The sequence below is a fragment of the Lepidochelys kempii genome, chromosome 5 (genome assembly GCF_965140285.1).
Source record: "Lepidochelys kempii isolate rLepKem1 chromosome 5, rLepKem1.hap1, whole genome shotgun sequence".
NCBI lineage: Eukaryota > Metazoa > Chordata > Testudines > Cheloniidae > Lepidochelys > Lepidochelys kempii.
In genome coordinates this window covers 33,709,143-33,728,592 of record NC_136384.1, presented here as the reverse complement: position 1 = coordinate 33,728,592, position 19,450 = coordinate 33,709,143, and the positions used below count along the sequence as shown (strand labels likewise).

Sequence of the window (19,450 nt, the reverse complement as noted above, 5' to 3'; positions counted from 1 at the left end):
TGCCTTCTATGATGAGATTACTGGTTCTGTGGATGAAGGGAAAGCAGTGGATGTATTGTTTCTTGACTTTAGCAAAGCTTTGGACACGGTCTCCAACAGTATTCTTGTCAGCAAGTTAAAGTATGGGCTGGATGAATACACTATAAAGTGGGTAGAAAGTTGGCTAGATTGTTGGGCTCAACGGGTAGTGATCAATGGCTCCATGTCTGGATGGCAGCCGGTATCAAGTGGAGTGCCCCAAGGGTCAGTCCTGAGGCCGCTTTTGTTCAATATCTTCATAAATGATCTGGAGGATGGTGTGGATTGCACTCTCAGCAAATTTGCGGATGATACTAAACTAGGAGGAGTGGTAGATACGGTGGCAGGTAGGGATAGGATACAGAGGGACCTAGACAAATTGGAGGATTGGGCCAAAAGAAATCTGATGAGGTTCAACAAGGATAAGTGCAGGGTCCTGCACTTAGGACGGAAGAATCCAATGCACTGCTACAGACTAGAGACCGAATGGCTAGGCAGCAGTTCTGCGGAAAAGGACCTAGGGGTGACAGTGGACGAGAAGCTGGATATGAGTCAGCAGTGTGCCCTTGTTGCCAAGAAGGCCAATGGCATTTTGGGATGTATAAGTAGGGGCATAGCGAGCAGATCGAGGGACGTGATCGTTCCCCTCTATTCGACATTGGTGAGGCCTCATCTGGAGTACTGTGTCCAGTTTTGGGCCCCACACTACAAGAAGGATGTGGAAAAATTGGAGAGAGTCTAGCGAACGGCAACAAAAATGATTAGGGGTCTGGAACACATGACTTATGAGGAGAGGCTGAGGGAACTGGGATTGTTTAGTCTGCAGAAGAGAAGAATGAGGGGGGATTTGATAGCTGCTTTCAACTACCTGAAAGGGGGTTCCAAAGAGGATGGCTCTAGACTGTTCTCAGTGGTAGCAGATGACAGAACGAGGAGTAATGGTCTCAAGTTGCAGTGGGGGAGGTTTAGGTTGGATATTAGGAAAAACTTCTTCACTAGAAGGGAGGTGAAACACTGGAATGCGTTACCTAGGGAGGTGGTAGAATCTCCTTCCTTAGAAGTTTTTAAGGTGAGGCTTGACAAAGCCCTGGCTGGGATGATTTAATTGGGGATTGGTCCTGCTTTGAGCAGGGGGTTGGACTAGATGACCTCCTGAGGTCCCTTCCAACCCTGATATTCTATGAAAGTTTCAAACAGTGAAGACAGAAATAATGCACATGGACCTATGGTCTGATCCTGCAACATGCCAGTACTTGTAGTACATCTCAGTACTTGTAGGATTGAACCCCAAGTATAGTTAAAATTATGGGAAAGAAACAAAAAATATGAAATTAAGACTGACATATTTAAAGTCCTGATCCTGCAAAAATTGCACACATGAATATCTTAAGCATGTAGGTATAATTAATGAGCATCAAGTTAAGTGCATACATAAGTGTTTGCAGGAGTGGACCCTAATACATCTCCAAAAAACAAGGCAAAGCTTAGATATTTAAAGGGAAATAGAGTCTTGAAAAACTGAATTGCTGAAATAGGAGTTTGCAATGTGAAATATTAGCTATAATCTGAATGCTATTTTGGGTCATATACACAGAGGTATCACATCAGAGGTAGGTAATAATTCTTTTCTATGCAGCTCTGGTGAAAATGCATTTTTAATTCTGATGTTCTGAGTACCTCAGTAACAGAATATATGTAGGTTAATTTCAAGGGAATTCTTAAAATAGTAAGGAAACAATTTCAAGTACTAGAAGACTGAAGATTAAAAGAAATATAACTGTCTAAGCATTATATTTGGCTTAATATTGTTTCAAACCCATAGTTATACTCAATGTGGAGAAGGCTTACTTACTTTTATAAAGGTAGGTTTCCATAATCTTAATGAAATGTTCACTTGAGTTATATCAGATGGGGCCAGAGTACAATTAATAGATGCACAGTTGTATTTATCACAGTCCTGTTTAAATGTTTATGGACAGGAATTAGTAATTAAACATTTTAATACGACTCTCTAGAATAAAACATCCGATGTATAGACTAGTGATTTGTAATTTACTATAGGTTAGTTGTATGTGTTATTAACACTAAAAGAATATTGATTATCGGGGCTTGGCTAGACAAAAAAATTACACAGAAATAACCAAGCTTACTTTTTAATTCAAATGTAACATATCAGAATGCTAGCATTTTGTACCAATTTTGCATAGTTGGAAATGACTAAACAAAGTTGCCAGGAAGTGGAAGGTCAGGTCTTTAAAATATTACTTAATATTTATTTCATTAGACAAGAAGGACAAGGATAAAAGATTTACACTGATGTAAATAGGCATAGTTCCACTGAAGTCAACGGAGCTACGCTGATTTACACAAGTCGAAGATCTGGACCAAGGATGTGTAGTTCAGCTTCATGTGCAGTTTTTGCAGCAAGAGCTAATAAAAAAATATAGCATGTTACCTTTAAAGGTAACGCTTTCAGCTATTAAAATATTTAAGACGAAATTATATGAAGGAATATCTTAACAGTATTTATTAGAAATATTCAACTCAAAACATTCCAGATAAATACTGCAATGAATGTACACATTTTAGACAGGCTTACCATACTTGTATCTTTTGTAGGCTCTTTTTTTTTTGCCACCACAAACAGCGTCCCAGAATTGATCTTGAATGGATCTATAGGGTGACTGGTTTGGCAGACTGCATTCTGTTAGAAAAAATGCCAACATCTCTCTTACTGCCCGAAGGTCCAAAATAATAACATGAAAAAGCTCCAGAAATAGGTCAGTACCCTAAGATTTAGCAACTGTAACAACAAGATCATTTTATAGTATACCCATTTCTATACATTTGTTAATAACCAGAGCATAGAAGAGCAAAATGAAGGTGACATACCTATTGAAGCATATTATTTTTATTATCTTTCTCATTACAAATATGACAGTCTTTTATGAGGTAATTTAGGCTACATCTAATCTGCACACCATTGGCAGTGGTAGGTAGTGTGCATGTAGCTATATGCTTCAGTGAAAAGCAGGATGCTGCTGAAGCTTTTCAGTGCCCTAACCACTAAGCCACGCGCTTGACAATAAATGAAATTAATCTTGATATCTTCAAATTATTGTTCAAACACCAAAGCGAGGCAGGCCTTATTTTGTGAACGGCTACATTTCTAGAAATTCTTCAAGAAGGTTTACATCTTATTCCAAATCCAAGTTATCATGTAGATTGCAATCAAAGCTAAATTTAAGTGCCCATATGTAATCAAATTGAGTCTTTCATTTTCTGACACCAAACACAAAAAAATGGAAGAAAAACATTTAAACTTTAGAATAAAATGAAGGTGCATTCACGTTTATAGTCATAACTTACATCTGAAAATGACAATCCACTTAGGTAGAGAATGGGGTTTTTGGACAAAGTCAAGTTGGGGAATGAAATCTGCAGAGTGAGTTGTGGCACTGGAAAGTGTTCACCTTTTTCAATCTACAAGAAACAAGAACAACTCTGTATTTTCTGTTTTCTAGTTAGGACCTTCCTTATCTTATTGGTGTTTGACTGTGGTTCCCCCCCCCCCCTTCATAGAATCATAGGATATTAGGGTTGGAAGAGACCTCGGGAGGTCATCTAGTCCAATCCCCTGCTCAAAGCAGGATCAACACCAACTAAATCATCCCAGCCAGGGCTTTGTCAAGCCAGGCCTTAAAACCTCTAAGATCGAGATTCCACCACCTCCCTAGGTAACCCATTCCAGTGATTGGGTTTATTTCACCCTCCTAGTGAAACAGTGAAGTGTCTCCTAATATCCAACCTAGACCTCCCCCACTGCAACTTGAGACCATTGCTTCTTGTTCTGTCATCTGCCACCACTGAGAACAGCCTAGCTCCATCTTCTTTGGAACCCCCCTTCAGGTAGTTGAAGGCTGCTATCAAATCCCCCATCACTCTTCTCTTCTGCAGACTAAATAACCCCAGTTCCCTCAGCCTCTCCTCGTAAGTCATGTTGCCCTGCCCCCTAATAATTTTCGTTGCCCTCTGCTGGACTCTCTCCAATTTGTCCACATCCCTTCTGTAGTAGGGGGGACCAAAACTGGACACAATACTCCAGGTGTGGCCTCACCAGTGCCGAATAGAAGGCAATAATCACTTCCCTCGATCTGTTGGCAATGCTCTTACTAATACAGCCCAATTTGCCGTTGGCCTTCTTGGCAAAAAGGGCACACTGCTGACTAATATCCAGCCTCTCGTCCACTGTAATCCCCAGGTCTTTTTCTGCAGAAATGCTGCTTAGCCAGTAGGTCCCCAGCCTGTAGCAGAGCATGGGATTCTTCTTTCCTAGGTGCAGGACTCTGCACTTGTCCTTGCTGAACCTCATCAGATTTCTTTTGGCCCAATCCTCTAATTTGTCTAGGGACCTCTGTATCCTATCTACCAATCCTCCCAGTTTAGGGTCATCTGCAAACTTGCTAAGGGTGCAATCCACATCATCCTCCAGATCATTAATGAAGATATTGAACAAAACCAGCCCCAGGACCGACCCTTGGGGCACTCCGCTTGGTACTGGCTGTCAACTAGACATGGAGCCATTGATCACTACCTATTGAGCCCAATGATCTAGCCAGCTTTCTATCCACCTTATAGTCCAGGGTGATTGAAGTCCCCCATTACAAGCAGGGCCTGTGATCTGGAAACTTCAGTTAGTTGTCCGAAGAAAGCCTTGTCTACCTCATCCTTCTGATCCGGTGGTCTATAGCACATGTCCACCATAACATCACCCTTGTTGCTCTCGCCTCTAAATTTAACCCTTCATAACTATGCAGTCAGCCAGTGGTGAAAGGGAGCATGATGTGAGCTCCATTAATTTTATTCAAGCAGCAGACAGGTATTAATTGTACTCCAGAATTAGCAAATGCAGTTTACTATGTATCTGATGAATAAATAGGTGGATGCAGACAGAAAGACAGGATTCAGTCCGCGTTTCTATTTTGACATATTCTACATTTCTTGCCACTCCCTTGTACAGCTCATCTGTTTTCCCTTTAGGGCTTGTATTACATGAGTTCCTAGGGGCTTTTCTTTCTATTTTTAACTCCGTGTTCAAGTCCAAAACAATGCTCTAACTTGGGAAGCAGTAGAGGAGCCATTGTTGGGAAAAGGAAATGGCTTCTGGCAGCAGTACTAGCTGGCTCAAAAGAATGTTCTTCCCCAAAGACTCTTAGATCAGCTCTAAAGCAACACAGTCTTCTTGCAGCTCCCCTCCTTCCCTATCTCAACTCAGTCTGACTTGTTTCTCAGATCAGAGTGGCTTCTCTCTCTCACACACACAAATTTCTGCTCCTTCTGAATCAGCACTCTGCAGGAAGGGGTGGGGAGGAGGACTATCACTTACAAGCAGGGCCCCAAGCTAGTAGCAGGGACACTGTCTATCAGATTTCTGACTACGCGCTTTGCAGCCCCTCAGCTTCTGCCTTTATTCAGTCAGGTAGGGTTTAGAAATCAGATAATCCCACCTCAAACAATCTCTTAATTTTAACATTAACACAAAGATTGGAGAATACTGTATCTAAACTGTAATGTTTAAAAAGTATGGGTGGGTAACAACGACATAGGTGGGATATAATATAACAGAGGGATAACAATTTCACCTTTGTAATTACTGCATAGAAAGAGTTAGTCCTTTCCCAAGGCCCATCTATTACACACAGAAAGTTGCTGATTCAGACTTTTCATACGGATAGGACTAATATTCAATGCTAGATTTAAAACTGGGAAACAGGGATGTTTTAGAGATAACTAAAATCAGTCCTGCTACAATGTGAGGGATTTATAACCCACTAAATGTCTCTTCCAGCCCAAGTATTCTACTTTGCCATCTTCATTTAATTAGAAATGCAAAGTCCTTAGAGCATGGTACTTCCTTCAAAGCTAGCTAGTTTCTGGAAATATCAATTTTCAAAAATAAGTACAAACTGTAATGAATTAAGGGAAGCTTCTAGTTTCAATGGCACATGCTTTCCCATTGACCGTCTTGAATGGCTCCATGGCCCACAGATCACATTTGAATATCGCTGATATATAATATTTTGAAAGCAAAAAACACAAAATGCTGCTGTAGGAGGTTTAATATGTTGCAAATGTGACACTTAGGTAATAGGTTAGCAAAGGACATAAGTGCATTCAACCAAGTTCAAAAACAGAACTAGTCCCTTTATAGTATCATTGTAGCTCCTGTTTCTTACCTTATAGTTTATGTTAACTTCATCCCCAATGTTCTCAGTTGTATTAATAACAGCAGGAACTGTATCATTTGCGGCAATTATAATATGGGGTTCTTTGGGATCTTTCAAATGACTGTGGGTTAAAAAAAACAACAAAACCTTTATAATCATGCACTCTAAGTTAATTAGAGAGAACTTTTTGTTACTTTAAGTTAATCCTTCAGGGCTAGTTTTATTACAGTGTGCTACTATTTCCATTAATGCACATTTTCTAAGAAGTGCTTGTGTCTTTTTAAGTACAAATGTACATTACAAATCCCTTGTTTGGTTAAAACTATATCAGAACAAATCATTCATAAAAGAAAGATGGATTCAAGGCCTGACTCTACACTGCCTTGCTCACACTGAGCAGTACTTCACTCCAACCCTAGTGCCATGCGAAATAGGCAGAATCCTAATAAACAAACAGAAAAGAGAAAAGGTGGAAAAAAACAGATGGGTCAAATTTAACTCTATTCCATATGGGGAGGACCTGTATTCAAAGCTAGATTTGACACCCATTTATTAGGGATGATTTAAGTCAACGAAGTAACACAAAGAGTGGGAAATTTTCAGAAGCAAAAATGGGAGTTAGGCACTTAACTGCCTTCAGATGCTTTGAAAATCCCAGTTGGAATGAATTCAGCCTAATCATTTACATATACAAATATACACACAGCACATCCCATATTGATATATGTAGGCATACCCTGCACACATATTTCTAAGGATGGAATTCAACTGAATTTCAACTGTTCCTGAGAACAAAGAATATATCTTTACTATGGCAGAACCCTTGAATTAAAAATGTATATGTGAACTGATAAAAGGCTTTTGAGAATCTGGAAATTAAGGCTAATTTATGAAACCTTAAAAAAAAAAAACAATAGAAGGCCAATACAAAATGCTAGTTTTCACTACGAGGGGAAAGCTATGCTTTCTAACGCACGTGACACACCTCTGAATGAACAGAACAAAGTATGAGAGTCAGCGAAAGCTGCTATTGCACTAGTCATCCTATAAATCACATGTAGATAAATAAAAAGTGGCTGCAGCCTGCTGCGGACAGTGACTGATCCATTTCAATAAACCCTTTGCTTTTTATTCACGAGACCAGTGTTTGTCTTTTGTCTACACTACCAAGTACAAGCTAACAGCAAAACCACACAATAGTCTCTTTAAATGTCTGCTGTATCCCATACTAGAAAATTAAATACAGAAAAACATTAATACCTTAAAAATATTAATCCCATTTCATATTTTACTGGGATTCTAACGTCTCCTCCATTGTCAGTCAGGGTCTCAAGTGGTTCTTCGCTGTCACTAGAACAGAACAACACATACCACTCTGGTCAGATTATGATACTCCTCAGTACACAGTATGTATAGTCGGTGGGGAGGGCTCTGAGAGACTGAAATACCTGCAGCTGTGGATATAAAAAATCCCACTGGCCATTTCAAGTTAATTATGGTCTTTTAAAAATAAATTGAAATGGCTCTTTCCAGTAAGTAAAAGGTACATACTGCATTAGGCCAAAGTCAAAATTACACCCTTGTAGAAATGAGAATACAAACTGCTGTAGATTGAAAATAGCTACATCATATCAAGTAGGGGCAATCTCCATCACACAATCCCTGTAATTTCCTGTGACACCATATATTACAGGCAGGTGCAGTCCAATTTACCCATGCAGCTATGGCAAGGCACCTCAATCTTGACTTGCTGCAACACCATTGCTATTTGAGGCCTAGGCCTCTCTCCTTGGCAGAGACTGCAAATTGTGTTACAATGTATGGTAATTTTCTTATCAGAACAGATGTCTTCTGTGGTTGAGGCTAGAAAATCTGAGTCACTCGTCTCATTGGCCTCTATAAATGAATGTCCATTTATTTAATCCACATCATTTGATAGCCTCAAACAAACCAATAGTTCTGTACATCTCTAAAGCTGGCCATTCTGGACATTTAATATTCTCTTTTGAGCCAACCCCCCCCCAAAACCCCCCATCTCTGTCATACCAGCTGGAGCGCAAGCTATACAGTAACTAAAAGGAAAGTTTGAGATATAAAAGCAATTTTGGTAACTAACCTTGTTACATACACCTGAACAGTAGCATTTTCCAGAAGATAAGAAGCGTTGAATTGGAATACTATTCTGAAAGAAATCTGGGGGAGAAAACACATATTTTAAAAAGATACTAAGAAAAGGAGAGTAATACTCAGCTAAACATTAAAATGTATTCAGATGAAAACTGGCAAAATTCCTAAGTCAAAAATCTATGAGTCCATACTGAGTTTTCAGTCCATCTAACTGAACGAGTAGGACTTCAGGATTTTGCCCAAAATGAAAAGGAAATCCAATAGCAGTCAGGTTATCACACTTCAGGGCCAATTTTTCAAAACTGGTGGCTCAGAATAAAATTGAATATATAATGTGTGTATAAAAGATAATTAAAATAAAATTACATATTTAAATTCCAATTTGTAAATTTAATTTCCTTGATTTAAGAATTCCACATCTGTTGATCCCAAGAGCCTGATACAACAGCTATCAGGCCTTTAGGGAGGGATCTGTATACAAAGCCTTGGTCGTATAGCTGGTATGGGCTGTTTCCCTTCCTCATTTAGAAGAGGCTGCTGGGTTTGCATCTGTTCGTACTAATGTGATGGCATTTTTAATACATGGCAAAGGTGCCTAGAGTGTTGAATAAGTATTTTTAAAATGTATTTAAGAAATCTAAACAAATAAATAATCCTGGATTTTACAACAATTTACTAATGACTATAATTAAGGCCAATATAGCATAACATGGTCACTTGGAAGGCGTTGGAAGCTCTGTTCTAAACATGCACCTCTCAGCATCACTAGACAGATTACACCGTAGCAGTTTTGCTTTGGTTTAATGAAAATGTAGCATTTGGTAATTATGTGATATAGCAATCTTACAGTTTGTTAATCTAAAGGAATTTGAATTCAAGCTCTTTATTTCTCCATTGGTTTAAATGTGTGCACAACTTTAGTATAAGTGATCCAGAGAACACTGTATGGGCAATTTGAGCATATAAGGAAGTCAGGAAGAGACCTAGAACAGGAATTTACTGGGACTGTTTATCAGCCAATTAGACGAATTAATATCTGAATGCAAATGAGGGTATGAAACATCTAGGTTTTCAGACTGAGTGGGAATTGAAGGACTCTAGCTGCAGACAAACTGACAATAACAGTTGGAAAGTAAAATGAGAAGACTCTTAAGCAGCTGCGAATGGGAATAATAAGTGGGGTTTGTCCTGATTTGTCTACATGGAAAGAACAGTTTATCTAGTTGCTACTATTCAGAGACTGGAATTGGAAAAGTGTGTATATTGGTGTGTGAGAGAGAATCTAAGGTAATTTATTATATCTGCACAAGATTTGGTGTACCCCAGAATAAAAGGAATAAAATATTTTATCCTAGAGCAATTTAAGTGCAATTGATTGTAAAATAGCTTAAAATAAGGACAAACACTGAAGTCCAAATTTAAAGTGCTGCATCTGGACATTTGATTTAATCACCAAAGAATACATCTGGGCTACCAGAAATTTATTCCTAAAATATAAAGAAATAGTTTACAATTGTTTAAACATTTTTACTTCCAGGTCTCTAGGTATGTTTCTTATGCAAAATGTTGAGGTTATAGGAAATTTTCTTTCATCTAGCTCAGGGATGGCCAACCTGAGCCTCAGAAGGAGCCAGAATTTACCAATGTACATTGCCAAAGAGCCGCAGTAATACATCAGTAGTCCCCACATCAGCTCCCCCCCCGGCTCCTAGCGTCTCCCATCCAGCAGCAGCCCCATCAATCAGCACCTCCCCTCCCTCTCCGTACCTCCCAATCAGCTGTTTCATGGTGTGCAGGAGGCTCTGTGGGGGAAGGGGAAGGAGCAAGGGCATGGCAGGCTCAAGGGAGGGGGTGGGATGGGGTGGAGTGGGGGCAGGGCCTGTGGTAGAGCCAGCCACAAAACTCCTGCTGAACCCTTAGGCATGTAAAATCAGTGCCTACATTTCTAGGGTAAAAGCTCTCTCTGGGCATGTGCACTGCTGCCTCAGTGGAAGAATCCAGACACCTATCTCCTGAGTAAGCCCCAGAGCGATCTGGAACTGGGGAAAGTTTGATGTTTGCCTGCCTATCTCGCATGTGAGGCCCCATTCAGTAGGTGTGCTCGTAGGCTGATCATCATGTTGGGTCCCATTTAGAATGGAAAAGGCGGTGGCAGCGGCAATGTTATAACTTTTAGCTCAGTGGTTAGAGCACTCACGTGGGATGTGGGGGACCCTGATTCAACTCCCCCTTTTGCCTGATGGGGATATTTCAATGTGGGGCTCCTTTAGTCTCACCCGTTGAAGTGGTTTCATTGTGGATAAATTCTTAAAGAGCCATAGGGCCAGAAACAGAGAGAGAGAGAGAATGACTCTGTAACCTGCTAGCTAAAGCATCCACCTGGAAGGTGGGATACCCAAGGCACAGTGCTCCTGCTCTTTAATTGAGTGCCATAACCACTGAGCTAAAAGTTATAAGGTGGGTGTCATCTTAACCTCCTGTTTTGTGTGAGTGAGGCACATGCCTAACTCATTCTCACAAAACCCAGCTTAGGTGGCTAAACTGCCTGATTCCAAGAGAAGGGTTTCTGTTTGTGGTTGACTAGCAGAGCCAGGTGTGTCCCTGCATCCTGGAATGAGACAACTATCTCTGTGAGAGGGGCAGGGTTTAGGACACACCTCTCTCACACATGGCTTTTGTGAATCACATTCTAAGGTACCTATCTCTCCCCATTCATTATAGAGGCTAGGTTTCTTCCGTGAAGAATTGAAAGTTAAATGTGCGGGGGGTGGGGGGACATCATGGCATTTCCTGGATCTTACATGGCTATTTCCATAGAGACAAAATCTAGACCTATATTAGAAAGGGGACCTTTTAAGTTTTATTTTACGGAGGCACAGTGAGGTGTGTGTGTGGGGGGGAGGGAGTTCTTTTTTCATTGACATGGAGTTATTTGAGATTTATTTACATCTAGAAGCTTAATTGGTGCATAAATACATAACTGATCATGTAGCAAAGCTCAGGATGGACAGCTGCCATACAGGGCTGCTGCCCTCTCCAAAAATATTCCATTAACAGTTTCCTACCTCTTCTCCAGACTTTAGGAAAGGGTATCCCACTTTACAGGTAATATTGTGATTGGATTCACAGCTATCTTTCTGTATACCCTAGACAGAAAGAGTCACATCATTACAAGAGTGATTTCACTTTTATGTGAAACATTTTAAAAATGTGTTAATTAAAAATTAAACAGTCCAGAAGTATACCACATTCTTTGTAATAGTTACATTCCATCATCGTCATAATCTAAAATTCAAATTGTTAATGGATATGACTTTCTACATTTGTTTCATAACATATGTAAAATATTTTTATCATAATATTGTTATATAAAGTTATATCAGAATTACTATTATTATCAGTGAAAGTGTACAGAGAACTTCACAAAATGCATAGGGCTTGAGTTTAAAATATGCCTACATGCAAAATAATTCTCTTCTCATCCCAAAGCATCTTTACAAATATGGGGAGCAGTACAGTGTCACCATTCAGTGGTGAAGTGGGGGACTTCAACTACTCAGACATCTATTGGGAAAATAACACAGCAGGGTACAGAGTATCCAATGAGTTCTTGGAATGTATTGGAAACAATTTTTTATTTCAGAAGATGGAGAAAGTTACTAGGGGAGAGGCTGTTCTAGATTTGATTTTGAAAAATAGGGAGGAACTGCTAAGAATTTGAAAGTGGAAGGCAGCTTGGGTGAAAGTGATCATGAAATGATGAGTTCATGATTCTAAGGTATAGTAGGAGGGAGAACAGCAAAATAAAGACAATGGATTTCAAGAAGACAGATGTTAGCAAACTCAGGGAGTTGGTAGATAAGATCCTGTGGGAAGCAACTCTAAGGGGAAAAACAACTGAAGACATTTGGCAGTTTTTCAAAGAGACATTATTAAGGGCACAAGAGCAAACTATCCCACTGTGTAGGAAAGACAGGAAGTATGGGAAGAGACCACCCAAGCTTAACCAGAAGATCTTCAATGATCTAAAAAAAAAAAGTCCTACAAAAAGTGGAAACTAGGTCAAATTACAAAGGATGAGTATATACAACTAACACAAGTACATAGGGACAAAATTAGAAAGGTCAAGGCACAAAGCAAGATCTATCTAGCTGGAGATATAAAGGGTAACAAGAAAACATTCTACAAATACACTAGAAGCAAGAGGAAGACTAAGGACAGGGTAGGCCCGTTACTCAATGAGGGGCGGGGGGGGGGGGAGAAATAACAGAAAATGTGGAAATGGCAGAGGTGCTTAATGACTTCTTTGTTTCAGTTTTCACCAAGAAGGCTGGTGGTGATTGGATGTCTAACATAGTGACTACCAGTGAAAATGAGGTAGGATCAGAAGAGGCTAAAATAGGGAAAGAACAAGTTAAAAATAACTTAGACAAATTAGATGTCTTCAAATCACCAGGGCCTGATGAAATGCATTCTAGAATACTCAAGGAGCTGACTGAGGAGATATCTGAGTCATTAGCGATTATCTTTGAAAAGTCATGGAAGACTGGAGAGATTCCAGAAGACCAGAAAAGGGCAAATATAGTACCAATCTATAAAAATGGAAATAAAGACAACCCGGAGAATTACAGACCAGTCAGCTTAACTTCTGTACCCAGAAAGATAATGGAACAAATAGTTAAGCAATCAATTTGCAAACATCTAGAAGATAAGGTGATGAGTGACAGTCAGCATGGATTTGTCAAAAACAAATTGTGTCAAACCAACCTGATAGCTTTCTTTGGCAGGGTAACAAGCCTTGTGGATGGGGAAGTGGTAGACAGGTATATCTTGACTTTGGTAAAGCTTTTGACACTGTCTCGCATGACCTTCTCAAACAAACTAGGGAAATGCAGCCTAGATGGAGCTACTATAAGGTGGGTGCAAAACTGGTTGAAAAACCATTCCCAGAGAGTGGTTATCAGTGGTTCACAGTTATGCTGGAAGGACATAATGAGTAGGGTCCCGCAGGGATCAGTTCTAGATCCAGTTCTGTTCAATATCTTCATCAATGATTTGGATAATGGCATAGAGAATACATTTAGAAAGTTTGCATATGATACCAAGCTGGGAGGGGTTGCAAGTGCTTTGGAGGATAGGATTAAAATTCAAAATGATCTGGAGAAATAGTCTGAAGTAAATAGGATGAAATTCAATAAGGACAAATGAAAAGTATTCCACTTAGGAAGGAACAATCAGTTGCACACATACAAAATGGGAAATGACTGCCTAGGAAGGAGTACTGGGGAAAGGGATCTGGGGGTCATAGTGGACCACAAGCTAAACATGCATCAACAGTGTAACACTGTTGCAAAAAAAAAAAAAAAGCGAACATCATTCTGGGATGTATTAGCAGGAGTGTTGTAAGCAAGACACAAGAAGTAATTCTTCCACTCTACTCCGCGCTGATTAGGCCTCAACTGGAGCATTGTGTCCAGTTATGGGCGCCACACTGCAGGAAGGATGTAGACAAATTGGAGAGAATCCAGAGAAGAGTGACAAAAATGATTAAAGGTCTAGAAAACAAGACCTATGAGGGAAGATTGAAAAAAAAAACCTGGGTTTGTTTAGTCTGGAAAAGAGAAGACTGAGAGGGGACATGATAACAGTTTTCAAGTATGTAAAAGGTTGTTACAAGGAGGAGGGAGAAAAATTGTTGTTCTTAACCTCTGAGGATAGGACAAGAAGCAATGGGCTTAAATTGCAGCAAGGGAGGTTCAGGTTGGACATTAGGAAAAACTTCTTAACTGTCAAAAGGTGGTTAAGCACTGGAATAAATTGCCTAGGGAGGTTGTGGAATCTCCATCACTGGGGATTTTTAAGAGCAGGTTGGACAAACACCTGTCAGGAAAGGTCTAGCTAATACTTAGTCCTGCCAAGAGTGCAGGGGACTGGACTAGATGACCTCTCAAGGTCCCTTCCAGTCCTATGATTCATTTTGGACCATGATTTGTACCTCCACTAAGCCCAGCTTGGTCATGTCCCTATGTATGATGTTCCATCACCAAGTCTGATCAGCCTCTAGGTCTGACTGACCCTGGTTGTCTTTTGCATTATTTTCTTTGGCTTCCTTTCTACCGTTTATCTTGTCCAATGTCCCCACCATTATAATATTTTTGATTGCAGCCATTCTACTCTCCTCCTAACTTCATTTCTTTTAACATAATCCCACTTCTTATACCTGCCATCTTCCGAAGAACTCTCATCCCTACTGCCTAAAGCCTTCTGATATCCATTTAATTTAATGCAGCTACTTCCAGAGTACTACGTTAATAAACTCGCTTGATAAATTTTCACTTTGGTAGCCAAAGTACATGTTTTAACCTCAACTTTGATGGAACCATCGACAATGATCAAGCTTCCTAGGTACACATAAAATTTCACTTGTTCAATGGCTTCACCACTGCTGCATTTCAACACTTCATCTATTGTCCATTTCACAAGATGCAACCACTTAATCTTCTTGGCATGTATTGTAAGTCCAAGTTGACTACACCAATTTTCCCTGGTAGTGAAGAGTATCATATTTAAATCAAAGGTGTCTGGCAGTTGTACAATGTCATCTGCATAAGCTACAGAACTTAATTCTAGATCACACAATGTCACACCCTCCATCTCATCTACTATTCTTAACATCTAATTTAGGAACATGATAAATAGTGTTGGTTATTCCATGCCCTCTTGTTTTACACCCCTCTTACTTGAATCAGATGCTTAATCTTCCACCAGAAGAACAGGAGACTTCATACATAACTTTTTTCACTGCGGTTATCCTAGCTGGAACTCCATATAGATGTTACTACTTTCCACAATACTTCACTCCAAACCAAATTAAATGCCTTTGTGAAGTTGATGAAAGCAGCAGACATCTTTAATCCACATTCCCACTACAGGGTTCAGCATTTTGTCAAAATGTTCCTTTCCAGACTTTAATCACCTCTTTGACATTGGTTGTTAATTCACTGGAGGCTGTCTGACAACTTGCATTATTGCCCTGATTGTGTTTCTGTACACCTTAACCCTTTTGTATATCGTTTTCATATCTTGTTTTGTTGCTGCTCCTGCCAGTTGTTGAGTGTCTTCATTCCAAAACTTTTCTTGTCCAACATTTGTTATTTCCTCACTGCTTTGTGCAATGCTTTTAATTCTTCTGCTTTCCCAGCTGTCTTGGCTTGTTTACACTTCTCCTATAATGTTCTTGTTTCATACTCAGAATGCACAAAAATGCATGCACAGTCACGCCTACTTGCAAGCACAATTACCATGACTCCATATAAATCTAGCATTTACTTCATACACACCAGGAATCATGCAATCAAGCACTGGATCTAACTGGCCATTTGTATGCACAAATACTTGATTTGTACATATAATGGTGGAAACTGTGTACACAACTTAGGCACATAATTACATGCACACTTTTAAAAAGCAGGCCCATGATAAATAGATCAACAACATTTTAAATTCTTGACATCTAATCAAACCAATCATCTTGGTAACTTCAGAATTGTTTATCATTAACTTTCTATAGCCCTGAGGTCATCACATGTTTTATTATTAATATTTGTTTTAACTGATAAGATGCTTCCCCGTACCCCTGATATCAGAATGTCAGCAAAGCACATATTGTTATTCTCCCCTTCCCGTGCATTTCATAATCCCCTCTTCCCAACTGTTGCTGCTGTAGGTGCTCCTTCTTGCCCTTTGACTATGATGATATGATGCAGAGCCTCCTCCAAGACTGCATTCATGGAACTGATTCCTCCTTTCACTTACACCAATGAATATGGTTCCTTTAAGTCAAAAGAGTTACATCGTCTTCCTGATGTAAATGAATTTGCTTTGATGCTGTTGCTGTGTCAGTCCCAGGATATAAGAGAGACAAGGTGGGTAAGGTAATATCTTTTATTGGACCTACTTCGGTTGATGGAAGGGATGAGCTTTCAAACTTCACAGAGCTCTTCCTCAGGTCTGGAGAAGATAACCAGAGCATCAGGCTAAAGCTGAAGAACATGAGGAAAAGCTCTGTGAAGCTCAAAAGCTTGTCCCTTCCACCAACAGAAATTGGTCCAATAAAAGATATTACCTCACCCAGCTTGTGTCTCTGGTGGGAGTGAAGGCAGATTTAGGCCCTATGTATCTTCACTGCTCTGACATCATCCTCAATTGAACAGTACTGTTTCTCAACCATTTCCTTAAAGACCATAATGGTGCTTGGTTTGCACTGGCCTAATTAATTTTAGTCCCATGATAATTCTCAAACTGATGTCCCTAGTTTAGCAGCTTAATAGACCAACCCCCTCAAATCTCTCCATCAGATTGTGATAAATTGAAAAATCTATACCTCAATTCCAGCAAAAATAATGTTTGGAGAGTACTGTACTAAGACTCTGGTATTATAGGCACTGTCTTTTTTATTCCTGACAGACAGTAGCACGTTGAACTTATCATTGCTTGACTTTATGATGAATGGAGAGGAACTGTAAAATAAAATAAAATAATTGTGTTAATTATCTTTACATTACAAACTGATAAAAAAATTAAGCAATGGAACTTTTTCCCATGGCCATACTGTTTTCTCTTTGATTGAGAAAACATTGATCACCAGTATTCTATCAGAACACAGAATCTCTATTTTATTAGTATGGCAGCTATGTTAAGTTTCAGTGTAGTTACCTGTCTCCAGCTATACTTGTTGTTATAATCAGAACGAGATCTGTAATACATTTATTTTTGATTCCACAGTCTTTTGTGAAAGGAATCTGCAACAATAATATTGATAGTTGTATTCACATTTTGTTGTAAGTATAATCAAAATCTAAGTATCAGCATTTCAAGTCATTATGTATTTTACATTATAAAACACCTTTTGTTTGACTGTCATGGAGACCTTTGTTGTTATTAGTTAATGAAGCCTCCTGCTACCCTGTGAAATTATTGGGTGTTATTACCCAGCTGCAGAAGAGGGATACCTATGCATGGATGAACAGAAAGGTTAAGTGATTTAACCAAAATCACAGAGTGAGTCAGTGGCAAAATTGTGAATAGTACCAATGAGTCCTGACACATTCCCCTGCTCTAATTTGTAGACTAGATACAGCTGCCTCCTTTCGCTGGAGTGTCCTATGGGCAGGTCATTCAGCTTTAAAATTCAGTTAGAGCTTCACAACCTGATTCAAATGCCACTGAAGTCAAAGTCCCCACCAATGGAGGTTTCATGGGAGAATGCATCTCCCAGCCTGGCCCCTCCATTCTCACTGTCCAGCCCTAGCCAATTTATGGACTAAGCCATCCAGCTTTAGGCCTTGCAGGAACTGTCTGGAGAGGGGTGAATCTCAGCTTAAATACTCTAGATATTAGCAATGAATCTTAATGACTTACATATTCATATGCTGAGTTCGGCTGGTCACTATCGAGAACTGGCCCATTCTCTGGGTTGGAAAAATTGAACTCCAACAAAACCTTTACAGAGTTCTGAAAATCAGGCTTGTCCTAGAAATGAAATAAATGAAACTGTTTGACATTTTCCCTTAAAACCACTATTGGTATGGAAGCCTCTAAAGGAGAATAAATACGGAGAACCCCCCCAAGTGCAATATTTTTCAGTCTCATTCTCATCAGAACCACAGTGTAGGAAAAATATCTGGAAAAGGAACAACTTGGTCTAGTTAGCTAATGACGACCAGCTGGTTTCCAACCAAAACCTCCAAAATACATGTCCCATAAGATCACAAAAGGTCATCTAGTCCATCCCTCTACCAATGCACAATCATTCAAGATCTTAAATGCGTCAACATTTACAGTTACTTTTATACTTCTTATTTTTCAAAGGCAGCCCTGGAATAGGCAAATACGAGGCCCACGGACATGAATGGAGTGCCCTTTTGTGCCAGGGATGAATCTGTGCCCATTATTCTTACACATATTGCACGTTCAAGCAAATCTTATGCATCATATACCAGTAGGGTAATTTTTTCAGCAAGCAACTGTGGAGTTGCTAGGATATGGGTGCACAACAGGAGTTAGGAACGTAGGTCCCAGTTCTCGGACCACTGCGATGCACAAAACTCCCAATGACCTTATAGGCATCTCAACTCGCCCGCCACCTAAGTTTTTGCTGTAAAAGCTCCTTAGGCACTTGTGTTTCTGAGCAAGTGCACTGCTGCCTCCCTGTGAGCGTCCAGATGCCTATCTCCCACCTAAGCCCTTGCGTGATTCACAGACCACGGGAAGAAAGGTGTTTGGTCCCCTAACTCCCCCAAGAGGCCTGATGCAGTAGATGTGCTCACAGGCTGCCTAACGGATTGGGCTCCCATAGGTGAGCTTACACAAAGCAGCTTGAGGGGTGGAGAGGAGGAGGAGCTGCCACCTCTCAAATGAGTGCTCTAACCATTATACTATGGGATATTCTGATATAGGGAGTCACTCTGTCTCTCCTGTTGATGAAGTTGCACTGTGGATAAATAATGAAAGAATCACTGGAGCAGGGGGACTGGATGCTGTGTCTCCCACATCCTGGGTAAGTAGTCCAAGCATCAGGCTACAGAGTCAGTCATTCTCATGCTTGTGCTCTCATTCTTTCCCCTTTAAAGAGTCAGTTGGGCCAGTCATTGGGCTCAGTGTGACAATGCCGAAATCCTTTTGAGTATTCAGTGCTAGATGTTTTAAGAATAGGTATTGAATAGTGTAAATCCCTAATGATTCTATAAAACCAGTGATCATAATGGACCTTTCATATGAACTGCTAACTGCTTTACATTTATTTTTTCATAGTAAAGAGGTCTAGCTCTGGTCATCTCACACATACTCTGTCCCAACCCTAATTAGAGTTACACTAGCAAAGAATTGCACCAATGTGCAAATTACACTTTCATCTCACATCTTCCAGCTGACTCTTTTGCTCACACCTAAGTCATCACCACCATCCTTTACATGGCTGATGAATTCAGCCCAAATGTGTTATTTGGATTTTAAAGATAAATAACAAAGAAATAAAAATTAAATTGAGCTAGGAGAATTTAATATATAGTCAAAGAAAT

At 39.8% G+C, this 19,450-nt stretch overlaps 1 protein-coding gene across 2 annotated transcripts in view; it reads right to left on the bottom strand.

Annotated features, from left to right (window-relative positions):
- Nucleotides 1-19,450, bottom strand: part of ITGA1 (integrin subunit alpha 1) — a 129,586-nt gene that overhangs the window by 13,507 nt on the left and 96,629 nt on the right. For both annotated transcript variants that reach the window (XM_073343911.2, XM_073343913.2), the window contains 10 exons: nucleotides 17,793-17,903; nucleotides 17,088-17,173; nucleotides 16,756-16,891; nucleotides 11,438-11,518; nucleotides 8,362-8,438; nucleotides 7,506-7,595; nucleotides 6,255-6,366; nucleotides 3,388-3,501; nucleotides 2,618-2,722; nucleotides 1,871-1,975 (listed from right to left, as the gene is read on the bottom strand). In XM_073343911.2, coding sequence (XP_073200012.2) covers nucleotides 1,871-1,975; nucleotides 2,618-2,722; nucleotides 3,388-3,501; nucleotides 6,255-6,366; nucleotides 7,506-7,595; nucleotides 8,362-8,438; nucleotides 11,438-11,518; nucleotides 16,756-16,891; nucleotides 17,088-17,173; nucleotides 17,793-17,903 — 1,017 coding nt within the window. The remainder of the gene's footprint in view (nucleotides 1-1,870; nucleotides 1,976-2,617; nucleotides 2,723-3,387; nucleotides 3,502-6,254; nucleotides 6,367-7,505; nucleotides 7,596-8,361; nucleotides 8,439-11,437; nucleotides 11,519-16,755; nucleotides 16,892-17,087; nucleotides 17,174-17,792; nucleotides 17,904-19,450) is intronic.